Below are 12,224 nucleotides of genomic sequence, written 5' to 3'. Positions count from 1 at the left end.
CCTTTTTTTATATAAGTTCCTTCCTAACTAAAATTTCAGTACTTAATGCTGGATTCAGGTGTCTCATTGGCATTCTGTATCAAGATTATGATGCCAATTTCTCTGGACCAACTGCGGTTAGTTTTTAGCAGTAGTTTTTTAGCTCTTGTGGCGTCTTGCTGTGTTGCTCTTTCTGCCAGTGTTTCATTTTGCAGGTGAGATTCAAAAGGGTTAATGTTCCGTTTCTTTTCCGCAAAATTTAGCTCTGTCAATTTATTTATTTTACCAGTATCATACGTCACTGCAGAAATGTTCGTGTGTTTCAGATTTCATTTTTATGCAGGTCGACAGACATTACAGTTTTTTATACAGTTAGGTTTTTTCTTCAAACAGTTAGCACTGACGAAATCAACCGAAGGTGAAATTATTGGTTTGCTTGTTTATTTTCTTATGAATGACATCGGTTTTCAAACACCTACAGGATTCTTTTCAGTTTCATGTAAGTGATGTTGCTTTGATCGCAGTAGCACATTTAGGCTGTCAGTTCACATTCCCAGGTTCGAATTTACGATAACACCCACACAAGTAAAGGCTATTCACTTACACATGGTACAACTGAGGATGGAAACAGAGCGTATAACAGGAATTTAACAGAAGCTTTTATTACAAAACGTCATAGAAACATACATAACTGATAACAATACAATACTTGGATACGGAGAAGTATCCGCATTATACACACAAATAAATACTTGAATCAGTTATACTGTTTGGTTAAACATAGAAATACTGTGATCGCTCTGCCTATATGATAAAAGCATTGAGATTCCAGGTCAGTGATGTCGCAGCCTGAATCCTGCAGGCAGCTATCCTTTACAAAGAGGTGGGTTTCTTGAAGAGTAGGGACACATTTACAGCTGGAGTTCCGACAAACCTGGATGGATGGTAACTCAAACTGGTAGGTGTGGAAGGCGCTGGGTGCACTTCGAAGTTGTTGAGAATGTGCACAAGAGCCACTTTGACTTGCATGTACGCGAGTCTCATACCTGGAAAGGCAAAACAACAGGGTTTTTCATAATAAAGAGAAAATATTATGTGACATATACAATGATAAGACCGTACGTACTAACGCTATTTTAATGTGTTGCCTAGTCACAACAACTGAAATTTCATTAATCTCTGGATATGAGCTTATTAAATAACACTTAGTCAATTAAAATACATACGCACAGGACTCGAATTAAATAGATCTGGTCGATAGGTATAGCGTCCCAGACAAACGGACGGATAGCCACGGCGATTTATTAAGCATCACTACAACCCAGTGGGAAGAAAAGGAGTAGTAGAGAATCAGACTACGAGAGCTGTACATCCCCTTGTTTTGTACCCATACCGAACCTGTTACTATCATGGGAGTTACTTTGTAGCATCTAAATTCACAATGACAATTTCCTACTCGAGTGACTCATCACTCCTTTATTCCTTAGTGCTCTACATCTCGTGTTTATATCTGCCAGGTCTCGAATCCAGCTACTGGAGCCATTATTGGGCTACCTTTGAAGGGGACTATACCTCTTGAAACATCCACAAACAACTTATAGCCCATGACACTAGTAGAGTATTCATTCGTCGTTTCTCCTCACTGTCTTACAAGTAGTTTTTTAATAACTCAGTTCTTGGTGCGTTAATAGTGTTTGAAAAGCACTGACTCACAGGACGTGAAATGTAACTGGGAATTAGGTTATCTTCATTTTTTAGAGAAATAAGTTTTTAATTTAATACGTCCTGACTTTACTGACAAGGACCATTATACAGCTTGATTCAAAACACAACACGTCGCTCTTCACGGAGCAAAATCTACCCATGTAAAGGTCAGTTCCGAATTACCGCAAGGAAGTGTGGTAGGGCCATTATTGTTTAAAATGAATATAAATGATCTAGAAAGTGTCTGGTGCTTTTTTTAAAGAGTGTGTGCTTATCTATAAGAAAGGAGCAAAGTCAGAAGAGAGTAACGATTTACAGAATGAGCTACAGGGGACTGATGAATGATAGCTTATCCTGAACATAAGTAAATGTGACGTATTGCGTATACACAGGAAAACATAGCCACTACTGTACAACCACACTATTGATGAGAAACTGCTGGAAGCAGTAACTACCGTAAAATATCAGTAGGTAGCTATCTAAAGCGACCTTAAGTGGAATGACCCTAGCAGGAAGAGCAGGTGCTAGACTGAGATTCATAGGTTTGCTCTTCAATGTTCGAGCATTTTCCGAGAAGAGTCGGAGAATATATTTCCCCCTCCCACATAGACGTCACGTAATGACCTGGACCAGAATGTTCGAGAAATTAGAACGAATACAAAAGCTTACCGACAGTCATTCTTGCCATACGTGATCCACGAGCGGAACAGGATAGGAGGTGTTTGGTGGTGGGTCAGGGGGGGGGGGGGGGGGGGAAGGAAATCAGTTAGTGGTACCAGAAGTACGCTGCGTCACACATCATTAGATGACTTTCGAAGTAGGATGTAGATGTAGAACTTGGTATCATGTGGTCATACCAATTTTTCTTTCACTAAAGCTACTTGTCAGTGAAGGTAATATAAGAAGCACATGTTCGGGAACGATCTCAGTATTCAGGAAATATGAATGGAAAACCGCAATAATCGTAAAATACCTACAGGTAAACATTTCGAACATCCTAATAGGGAATGGCCACGCGGAACTATTGGTAGGAAAATCAAATGCCCTACGTAAACTGGAACAGTCACAATTTATTCATAGTGGTACTGGTCTGGGGTACTTATTAGTTTGTGGTTCCAGAAGAGGAGATCAAATGAAGGATGGCACACTTCCTCCTGCAAATCGTCCAGTGATGGAGAGGGCTCTTCTGGGATGCTGAACCAACTCCAGCGACAGGCGCTACACAAAAGGCTTTCCCTATCACGCAGAGGTTTACGAAACCTGAAGCCGTCGGCACACGGACCGTGCATCCGAAGGTTGAGCGTTGAGCGTGCCGAGTTTCCGACGTCATAGCGTGGTATAGCACGCTCGGGAATCTTTCCGAACGTATAGAGCAATATCTGGCATGTCAGATACTCTGAGCGTGCGTCTGAGCGTTGACCAATGAGATGGCACAACGCCACCTACGTCACAAGCACGCCGTCTCCCTTCAGTACAGAGTTGTGAGGCGCCATACTGGCATTCATTTCAAGCCTATATATGCCGTTTCTGAGCACCAGCAAATTGAGAATCACTGCAAAACCTGTTGTTAACTGTGTGATTTGATCCAATAAAATAATGAGAAACATCATATTCTTGGCAAAAGAATTATTGTAACTTGCGTATTATGAGAGTAAGCTATTTGAAGACAGCGGCACACCCAAAACGAATTGTTCTTGGTACAATTTATTATAATTAAATTTCAATTAGCAACATATCTACTATTAAGGTTTTCAGCAATGGGTAGTACAATATGATTAGCTACAAATGAGGTGATGTTGGTGTAGCGTAATGGGCAGAGGGTTAGCTACCATCTGCAATAAAGAACTGAGTGAGTGGATCAATAACGAACTTCAAAGGGCGTCTGGGGACGTCCGCCACGAACAATTGCAACGAACTGTAACGATCAAAATGAGATTTAAAAAATGGGTAGCGTCACTGTCATGTATTGATACTCTTTATGGCGGTGGTTCGCATCTTGGCACACAATTTTTTTCCTAACATTCGCGTTTGTATAAGGTTCTGATACTTTATTATTAGTTTAATAGAAGTATATACTATAATATTTGATGTTATGTAAATATAAGTTCACCTTTTTTTTTTTGAGGGGTGACTTTGTTCGATTGGCTTAACGCCCGGTATAAAATGTTAGTATGATTGTGTACCGTATACACGACAACACACTTGCGTATCGTTCTACAAAGGCGCTGCTGGAAGGGGAAACACCAGTGTCTGGGTGCTCACCGAGGCACGTCCTGGGGCCCTCGCCGAACGGCATGAACGTGTGGCTCGGTCTGTCCCTGGAGTTCTCCTCTCTGAAGCGGTCCGGCCAGAACCTGAGCGGCTCCCTCCAGTACTTGGGGTCGGAGTGGAGACCGGCCACCGACACGAAGACCGCGGTGCCCTTGGGCAGCACGATGTCCGTCCCTTCTATCCTGTAGTCGCGAGACGCCTCGCGGTTCAGGAAATTCACTGTGGGGTACTTCCGCTGCGTCTCTGAAAACAAGAAAAGGTCGTGTTATTATCGAGGGGACCGACGTCTGCAATTCAAACTAAGTGCATGATACTTAACAAGTGACGATCTGTTCGACTTTCTGCCCCTCCCCCCTTTTCTCTTTTTCCCAGTTTCCACTAGTCTTCTAACAATTGCAGTTTTTCCGTTGGAGAGACACAGTGGCGAGTTCCAGTATCTGTGCTGATCCTCCAACTAACCAGATCTGAACCCGATCGAACACATCTGCAATGTGGTTGAACGTGACATCAGAGGTCCCTTCGCCGAATTTACCGGAATTAGGTTACTTGTGTGTGTGCAGATGTTTTGCCAATTGCCTCCAGCGACCTACCGAGCCCTCACTTTTTCCTTGCCACGACGCGTCGCTGCTGCTGTCCGTGCCCAAGGTGCAGACACCTGTTATTAGGTGGGTGGTCATAATGTAGTGGCTGATCAGTTTACACTGACAAAGCCATACGACATCATGACACAATTCTTACCCCGCCCCCCCTTTCAGATTTTTTCATTTTTATGTTAACATTTTAATTGTAGTAATGGATATGTACTTGTGAAATCACACACGCCGCTCATTGCAGCTACACGCATACAGGACTCGCAGAAGCGCCACCTTCCAGACGTGACCTAATTCTAGGGCCTCTACTCATAGGCCATCAGCATATGTCAACAGCTATGCACACGGCATTCTTACGGTTTGCAGGATCCGATGCGACGTTTTATTCTAAATCTCATACATACACTAACCTTTCAGACGGGAAACAACACATCGTTGGATCCACTCTCAAATGTGTGGTATTTTAAAAACTTACAACACAAAACCTTATATTAGATAGCTACTACCTTTAAGTAACTATTTTATAAGGTGATTAAGTGGATGACATACATTTACTAGATAGAGTAAACGACTCCCACATCGACCATAGATAATATATGATTCTACGTAACTACGTTTCTCTAAAATTATTTGTAAATGTTTCCTACAGTTTTCATTCTGCAGTCATAATACGGCTCTACCATACAAAATGTCGAATTATTTGCTTATAAAACCGATGAAAAGAACTGTCGAAACCACGGTCAAGGTGTAATAAAATCATATGTTGCAAGTGGTTGGCAGTTATTTCCAATCTATCGTCTTTGTGTGTACGACACAGCTCGTGCTTAAGTAAACAAACACATGAAGTTTTACTCTGCGTAATGTAATAAAGCATGTTATGAAAAACAATAGTAGTGAATAATAATGAGCTATAGTCGTGTTGTAAGGTTTCTCCACATTGGTTATGAAGATTTTACAGTCAAATGGAAAAGCACGCAACAGGTCCCGAGATAACTTAATCATTGTGGCTTTTGATATCGAACAGCAGTGGTGCGGGTACACCAAAAACATTTTTTGTGTTGTGAAACATTTTTGGGGCATGCTGATAAATTAGTGGAAACATGTATCAAGAAGATGACTTCAAGGTATGCGTTGCTAGGCAGCACTCACCACTAACGACGTTGGTGAGGTCCGTCATCTCGCTGACAGCCTCGTACGTGATGTGGCCGCCGTGTTTTCTCAGCACGTGGCGCACGTGCTGGCGCAACTCCTCCTGCAGACTCTGGTTCCACGCCAGTTCGAACAGGGCGAAGGCCAGCGTCGAAGACGAGTTGTCGAAGCCAGCAGCCAAGAACGACATCAGCTGGCCTGCGATGAGCTCGTTCGTCAGCTCTGTAGAAATACACGCCGTCACAGTCTAGGATAAAAACTCTTCACTGGAGTAACTCATAAATAAGTTTTTTATATGAGATCAATGACTGTTTACTGGGAATCAATTCAAGGAAAATATTGTTTACCAGAATCGAGGAAGGACATCACATAGTTTTGTTGTGCAAAGAAAGGTTCATGATGCTGAGTACAGAGACCTACTTTGATTGGTATATTATTTTCGTTACTTGTCGAAGTTTCTTTCAGCGAAACAAATCTGGACATTAATTAACATGCCTGTGATGACGGAGGAATTAACACCTCGATATTCAGATCCATGTACTATTACTTGTAAGCAACCTATTATCCACTGAAGAAGCAGCATTCGTAGTACATACTCACGACGAGGTTGAAAGGCATACGGATAAACACGCTGCTACAGCCAAACTCTTGTCTGCGACTCTGAGTGTGATTATGGCTCAACCATAAACGGACATGCCTGCCACGAGATTAGATGCCACCTTGCGGAGTCCAGGTGACATATTCCTACCTCGACACGCTAGTTAGAGAAGATGTTTTTCTGGACGACGAAATAAAAGCAAGTATTGACAAAGCGGCGAATACTTGGCAATCTACTCACAAGGGTATGAAACAATAAACACATTACGGGGACAACAAAAGTACTCTTCTATCAAGGAAGCTTGCTGAGCACCATCTTGGATGCTGCCGAGATTTGGACATCGCATGCTAAACAAGAAGTCTAACTCCTTTCATCTACGGTGTTTAGGAAAAATTCCAGGCACAAGATAGAGGGACCATGTGACAAATGAGATGGTCCTGAATTCTGAGAAGCTACTGAGTACTACCGCCACTGTTATGCAAAGTCGCTTGCTTTGGCCAAGACACTTACATCGCACCGAACACCCCCGACTCCGACGCACACTACTCAGAGAGGCAGCACTAGACAAGGGACCCCGTGGATGACCCGCACTGTGCTTTAAATATTGCCTCAAGCGTGATATGAACGCATTTGGTATGAACTGCGACGAGTGAGAAGAGCTTCCGGAAGACTGCAGCAGATGGAAAGAAACCGGTCAAGGATGGCATCAAGTTCCACGATGTCGCCTGGTGAATTTCCACGACGTGAAGATACTTGCATCTGCCGTTAGACATTATAGGTGATCGATGATGATGTTACGTGTCGTTGCGGAACCATTAGAAAAGGCCCTCGCCGAGTTACACTGGACAATCACTGTTAAGCATTGAACTCCGTAAAATTTCCAGCTAATCTTAATAGTATTTTCGTTTTAGAACGATAAAATATTATTCCTTTTATGGCCTAATTAAACATCGTGGTAGATCTAAGGTAAACAGAAACGTAATCATGTAAACGTGTCTTCAAAGTTTGTCTTTTCTGTGGGTCCCGGGTTCGATTCCCGGCCGGGTTGTGGATATCCCCTACCCGGGATACTGGGTGGTTGTCTGGTCCTCATCTTTTCATCATTATCATCATCATCATCATCATCACACCACCATCATCTTTCGTGACATTCGCTAGATTGGACTACGTCAAGAGATGGACTGCGTGAATGTTGGGAATTTGTACTGGTGCTGATGACCACGCATTTGAGTGCCCCACAAACCAAAATTCATCATCACCGTATGTCTTTAAATTCATCATCACCGTATGTCTTTAAATTCATCATCACCGTATGTCTTTAGAAAATTCAACTCAGTTGGCTTTCTTCCGTATTTAATATTTTCAATTATGTTATCGATTTGGGGCGTAAACAGCTCTAGTCATAATTATCACCTCGAAAAAATCAAATGGCCATCTTAAAATTTGAGGAAACAGATATTCTACTTACTGAGTTGTTCCTTATCGCCCTTTGCCTGTTCTTCCTTAATTTTCGTGAGCATGTCAATTACGTCGTTCCGAACAATGCCCGTTTCCTTCCGGTGTTCTATCAGCTGTGGACAAAAGATGTGTGTTAAAAGAACTAGTTTCATTAGACCCTAGGAAAAAATAAAGAACATAAAATGAATATTTTATTTCTGAGTAAAGTATTAAACCAAGTTAAATTCATTTATTTTACAGTGGATATCACCGTGATGCAGATGTGAGCCTAAATATGCCTCCTTCACGGTACCGGTAATAAGTGTGTCACTAAACGTGGGAACGCACAAAATTAATTGCTATCATTATATCTGTTAAAACGTTGAAGTTCGTGAACAGATAAAAAAACACGTCTTACTTAAGAAAATGTTTAATATTCACATTAAGTTGTGGTAATGAATTTTATTTAAATTAACTATTTGTTAGCGTAAGTGCGCGAAATATTTCTTGTAGTTTGCTTTCATATCACTCACGTTCTCTATAACTACCTTTGTAGTATAAGATGCAATTTAGTTTCCGAAGGATCTTCGCGGATGCACACTACCGAAATTTGTCTTCAGAATTTTCCTTTTGCTCTCATCTTGTGACTCTTACTCACCATTTGTATAATTTGCAGAACTTTTCTGCAGAGTAAGAATCTGACATGGAATTAAGAGCCGGCCGTGGTGGTCTCGCGGTTCTAGGCGCTCAGTCCGGTACCGCGCAACTGCTACGGTCGCAGGTTCGAATCCTGCCTCTGGCATGGTTGTGTGTGATGTCCTTAGGTTCGTTAGCTTTAAGTAGTTCTACGTTCTAGGGGACTGATGACCACAGATGTTAAGTCCCATAGTGCTCAGAGCCATTTGAACCATTTGGAATTAAGAGATTCTTCTTCCCGGACACTCTATTTTTGCATCTACGGTTTTCTTAAGGCATCTCTTAATTTCCCATGGTCTAGAAAACGATTAATCAAGTCATCTGATCACTCGTATACTTAATAATGCATCTAGACATTGGCTTTTAGACAAGTCGTAAGGCAACGCCTAGAAAAGGTATAGGAAGCCTTTATGTCTCCTTACTCATTACATATACACACCACAAAAGTTGCCAAATAGTAGATTCAAGCACAGTACTTTCAAATCAGAGGATCAATCACCGTCAAACTCTAAGAGACTCTACAGACCAAGAACTAACTTTATATGATCCTCAAATAATACTATGTCCACTGACATATACGCCACGTTATGACCTCATTTTGAAGCTGAATTCAATATCCTTATGAACACAAAAATATCGACATTTAATTAGAAACAAGTGCCAGACCTGAACATTATCTTCGCTACATAAAAACCAGGGGCTGGTATAAGAATCACTACGTTTATAATTTTCCCCCTCATATATTACCTAAGTAAATGACAACTTTACCGCTGAGTCATTTGATCCCATTTTACTGAACTACATATAGTGCGCACTCCTCCCTCTCCGATTAAAATCTAGTCCCTGTGTGTTGAATAGACAGTCGACTATGGAATACCCTGTGTCACCACATATGATGACCAACTTATTTCTCCACTTCCGACATCAAAACACTTGACCTCTTGCCCTTGTAATTATAGCTTAGCCTTTATTTCTCATTTTCTTTCACTACATTACTGATTGTGGTCGTTTACACCAAAAAAGTTGTGCTGGCTTTATTTAAATTTTTCCTTACCACTTTCTTCTTCTATTTCGAGTTTAGTTTTCATTGTATTATTTGTATTGCAACGAAATAAGAGAAATCAACATTTTTACCGTCATACACTAACTCTTACGTAAAAATATATTCAGGGTACAACACATCGATTCCGATGAACTTCGAGTTACTGTAGACAGCACCCTTAATAAGTACGACAAATAAATGCTGCAGTCCTTTTGCATGGTTAGTATTTAAGTGAATCTGAATGGTTAGTACATACCTTAACTGTGTTTTGTACAAAGAAGTCCTCTACTTTCTTGCTGCCGAGTCGGATGCGGAGTGTGGACAGGATCTGTGGAGCGAAGAACGCCAGCGTGGTGACGATCCTTCCAACGACGGTATCTCTCAAGATTCCCCGCACGTGCTCTCGCAGTGGAGACTTTGGGTTCTCGAGAGAATTAGCGTCGACCCCCAAGAAGATGGAGCAAACCGCATCCGTCGTATAACGGCCCATGACGTCCTTCAGTTCAACTGCTGTGCCTAAAGCACAAATACATCACGTAGTTCACAAATCTATGCTTATTGCCGTTTACCATTAAAACTGAGAAGAAAACGATAAATTTATGGGAAAGGTTGTAAGTAAAGTTATACTACAGTGAAGGAGTGAAGTGTCCATTAGCAACAAATATTTATCTCTTTAATTAAAAAAATACGTATAAATTTTATTTCTGAACACAAGGAGACCATACCTTTTGAGGCTGCGGAATCGAGGTGATGGGCAAGTTTCTGTCCAGTTTCGTTCACTAGGTGAAACATGAGCTTCATTTTGCCAGAAGTGAATGCTGGGGATAGCACAGTACGTAGTTTCCTCCACCTGAAACAATACAACAAAATCTTGTTTTTTTCTCATGTTGTGGCTTAGCGTACCTCAGTTTAAATATTTAATCTCGTCTTATAAACCTAAATAACTTTTCCCTTACTGTTGGTCCCACAAATAGGCGTTCTGGCTTGTTATTAAAATTCTGTCTAACTGTGACTTAAACATAAGCTTCCACAAATGTCTTGGGACTTGTGTTGAACAGGTATAGCTGATGACACATTACCCACTGATACACATAAATACGGCAATACTTTATAGATGCCTGCTGCTGTCCCACATTTACCACAGCTCATAATTCGACACAACTGATGAAACATTTTAGCATTATATTTTCTTTCTTTGGGCAATAAATGTCTTAATATGAATCGTCGAACAAAAAAGTATTTATAGTAAAAAGCGACTATATCAAAAATGTAATAAAACTAAATAACAGGACTTTAGTGAAACTAGAATGACTGTGTGCACGTGAGCTATACATATTAGATACGCTAAAAATGTTAGAGAGAAAATCGTAAGGAAGGAGAAACGAGATTTGAAAAATAAGAAGAATTATTTTAAAAAATTATTGGAAACAATAAGGAAAAGAAAATTAATATTTTTCGGAGTTTTATGTAGAATGAATAACAGTACTCTCACAAAAAGATCTTTATTTATCTCTCGGAAAAAATTAACAAGTTGAATCCTGCAAGCTATGGCAAAATGCAAAATAAAAGCGAAGATACAGCAGAAAGAAGTTGGGTAGGATTGTGTTACATTTATAGCGATTACAACGCAGATGCAGTAAGAGAACAAGTGAGAGGTACTCTGAAGACAGAAAAAAATAGCCATGATGGAAAAATAGCGGAAAGGAAAAAATGTGAAGGAATTGGAATTATTCTTCGGTACTTACTCGGCAAAAACAGAGAGAGAAGAAAAGGAGGGAACAAAGTAGAGGGGCGTGGACATCTTTTACTCTGAAAATAGTACAAGTTTTGAAAATTTTCATATTTGCACACAGTTCGTGCTGTGTGTCTGTTCTCTAAGATACTCACCCTGCGCCATGTTGGCCAAAAAGAGACGTGGCAATGACCGGATCAGTCCCTGGGTCGATCTTAGCATTGGTTGCATAGAATGTGGAAAAGTCTGTGCTCATGATGCGTCCTATGAGAGCGGGGTCCTTCACCAAGAGGATGGGCTTGTCGAAGGCGAACATGCCCATGAAGGGAACATTTTCGGCCTTGCGGTAGCATTCGAAGACTGGTTCCCCCATGTGCTTCTGGCCGATCACAACGCTACCCATGTTGCCAACGTAAGGTGTGGGCTCCATGTAGGGGATTCCCAGCTTCTTCCAGTAGTTGAAGTTCCGCGTTGCGTACCAGTAAAGCAGAGGTACCAACAGCAATGCAGCATCCAAAAGCCAACTGCCCGTCACTAGCGTCATGACGTGGATGTTTTATAATTTCAGCACCTAGCAGCAACCATATAACATTAGCATTAAACTGTAACTGTTTTAGATCTGAGAAAACTGTAGATTAGTGTTATAAATCATCACATCATTTTGATATAAATCAGGATATTGAAGGTATCTACATGTACATGACTACCCTACAATTCACGCTTAAGTGTTTAGAAGAGTGTTCATAGGACCAGTTACAGAATATTTGACAACCATTGCACTCATTGCACTCCACTAAAAAAATAAACACTTAAATATTTTTGTGTGACATCTGATTTCTCGTATGTAAGAAGTATGGTCGTTTCTCCCTATGAAGGCGAAAGTAAAGTAATTTTTTCATATTCTAAGGGGAAAGTCGGCAGTGTAATTTTTGAAAACATGTCGCCTCAAAGAGAAACGCCTTTGTTTTAAGGATTGTTATCCCAGCTCACATATCCATAACACTCTCACCTCTAGTTCACGCCTTT

General features: G+C 40.9%; 1 protein-coding gene across 1 annotated transcript; it reads right to left on the bottom strand.

The window, feature by feature from the left end:
• Nucleotides 1–616: 616 nt before the first annotated feature.
• LOC124545153 (cytochrome P450 6j1-like) lies at nucleotides 617–11,764 on the bottom strand. Its single transcript, XM_047123986.1, has 7 exons — nucleotides 11,354–11,764; nucleotides 10,192–10,316; nucleotides 9,723–9,982; nucleotides 7,760–7,862; nucleotides 5,694–5,915; nucleotides 3,946–4,197; nucleotides 617–1,025 (listed from the first exon to the last, which is right to left on the bottom strand). Exons 1-7 carry the CDS (start codon nucleotides 11,740–11,742, stop codon nucleotides 853–855), a joined length of 1,524 nt encoding a protein of 507 aa, XP_046979942.1. The 5' UTR covers nucleotides 11,743–11,764; the 3' UTR covers nucleotides 617–852.
• Between the last annotated feature and the right edge of the window lie 460 nt (nucleotides 11,765–12,224).

This window comes from Schistocerca americana, chromosome 8 (assembly GCF_021461395.2).
Source record: "Schistocerca americana isolate TAMUIC-IGC-003095 chromosome 8, iqSchAmer2.1, whole genome shotgun sequence".
In the NCBI taxonomy this organism is placed as follows: Eukaryota; Metazoa; Arthropoda; class Insecta; order Orthoptera; family Acrididae; genus Schistocerca; species Schistocerca americana.
This window is presented reverse-complemented; position numbering and strand designations above follow the sequence as displayed.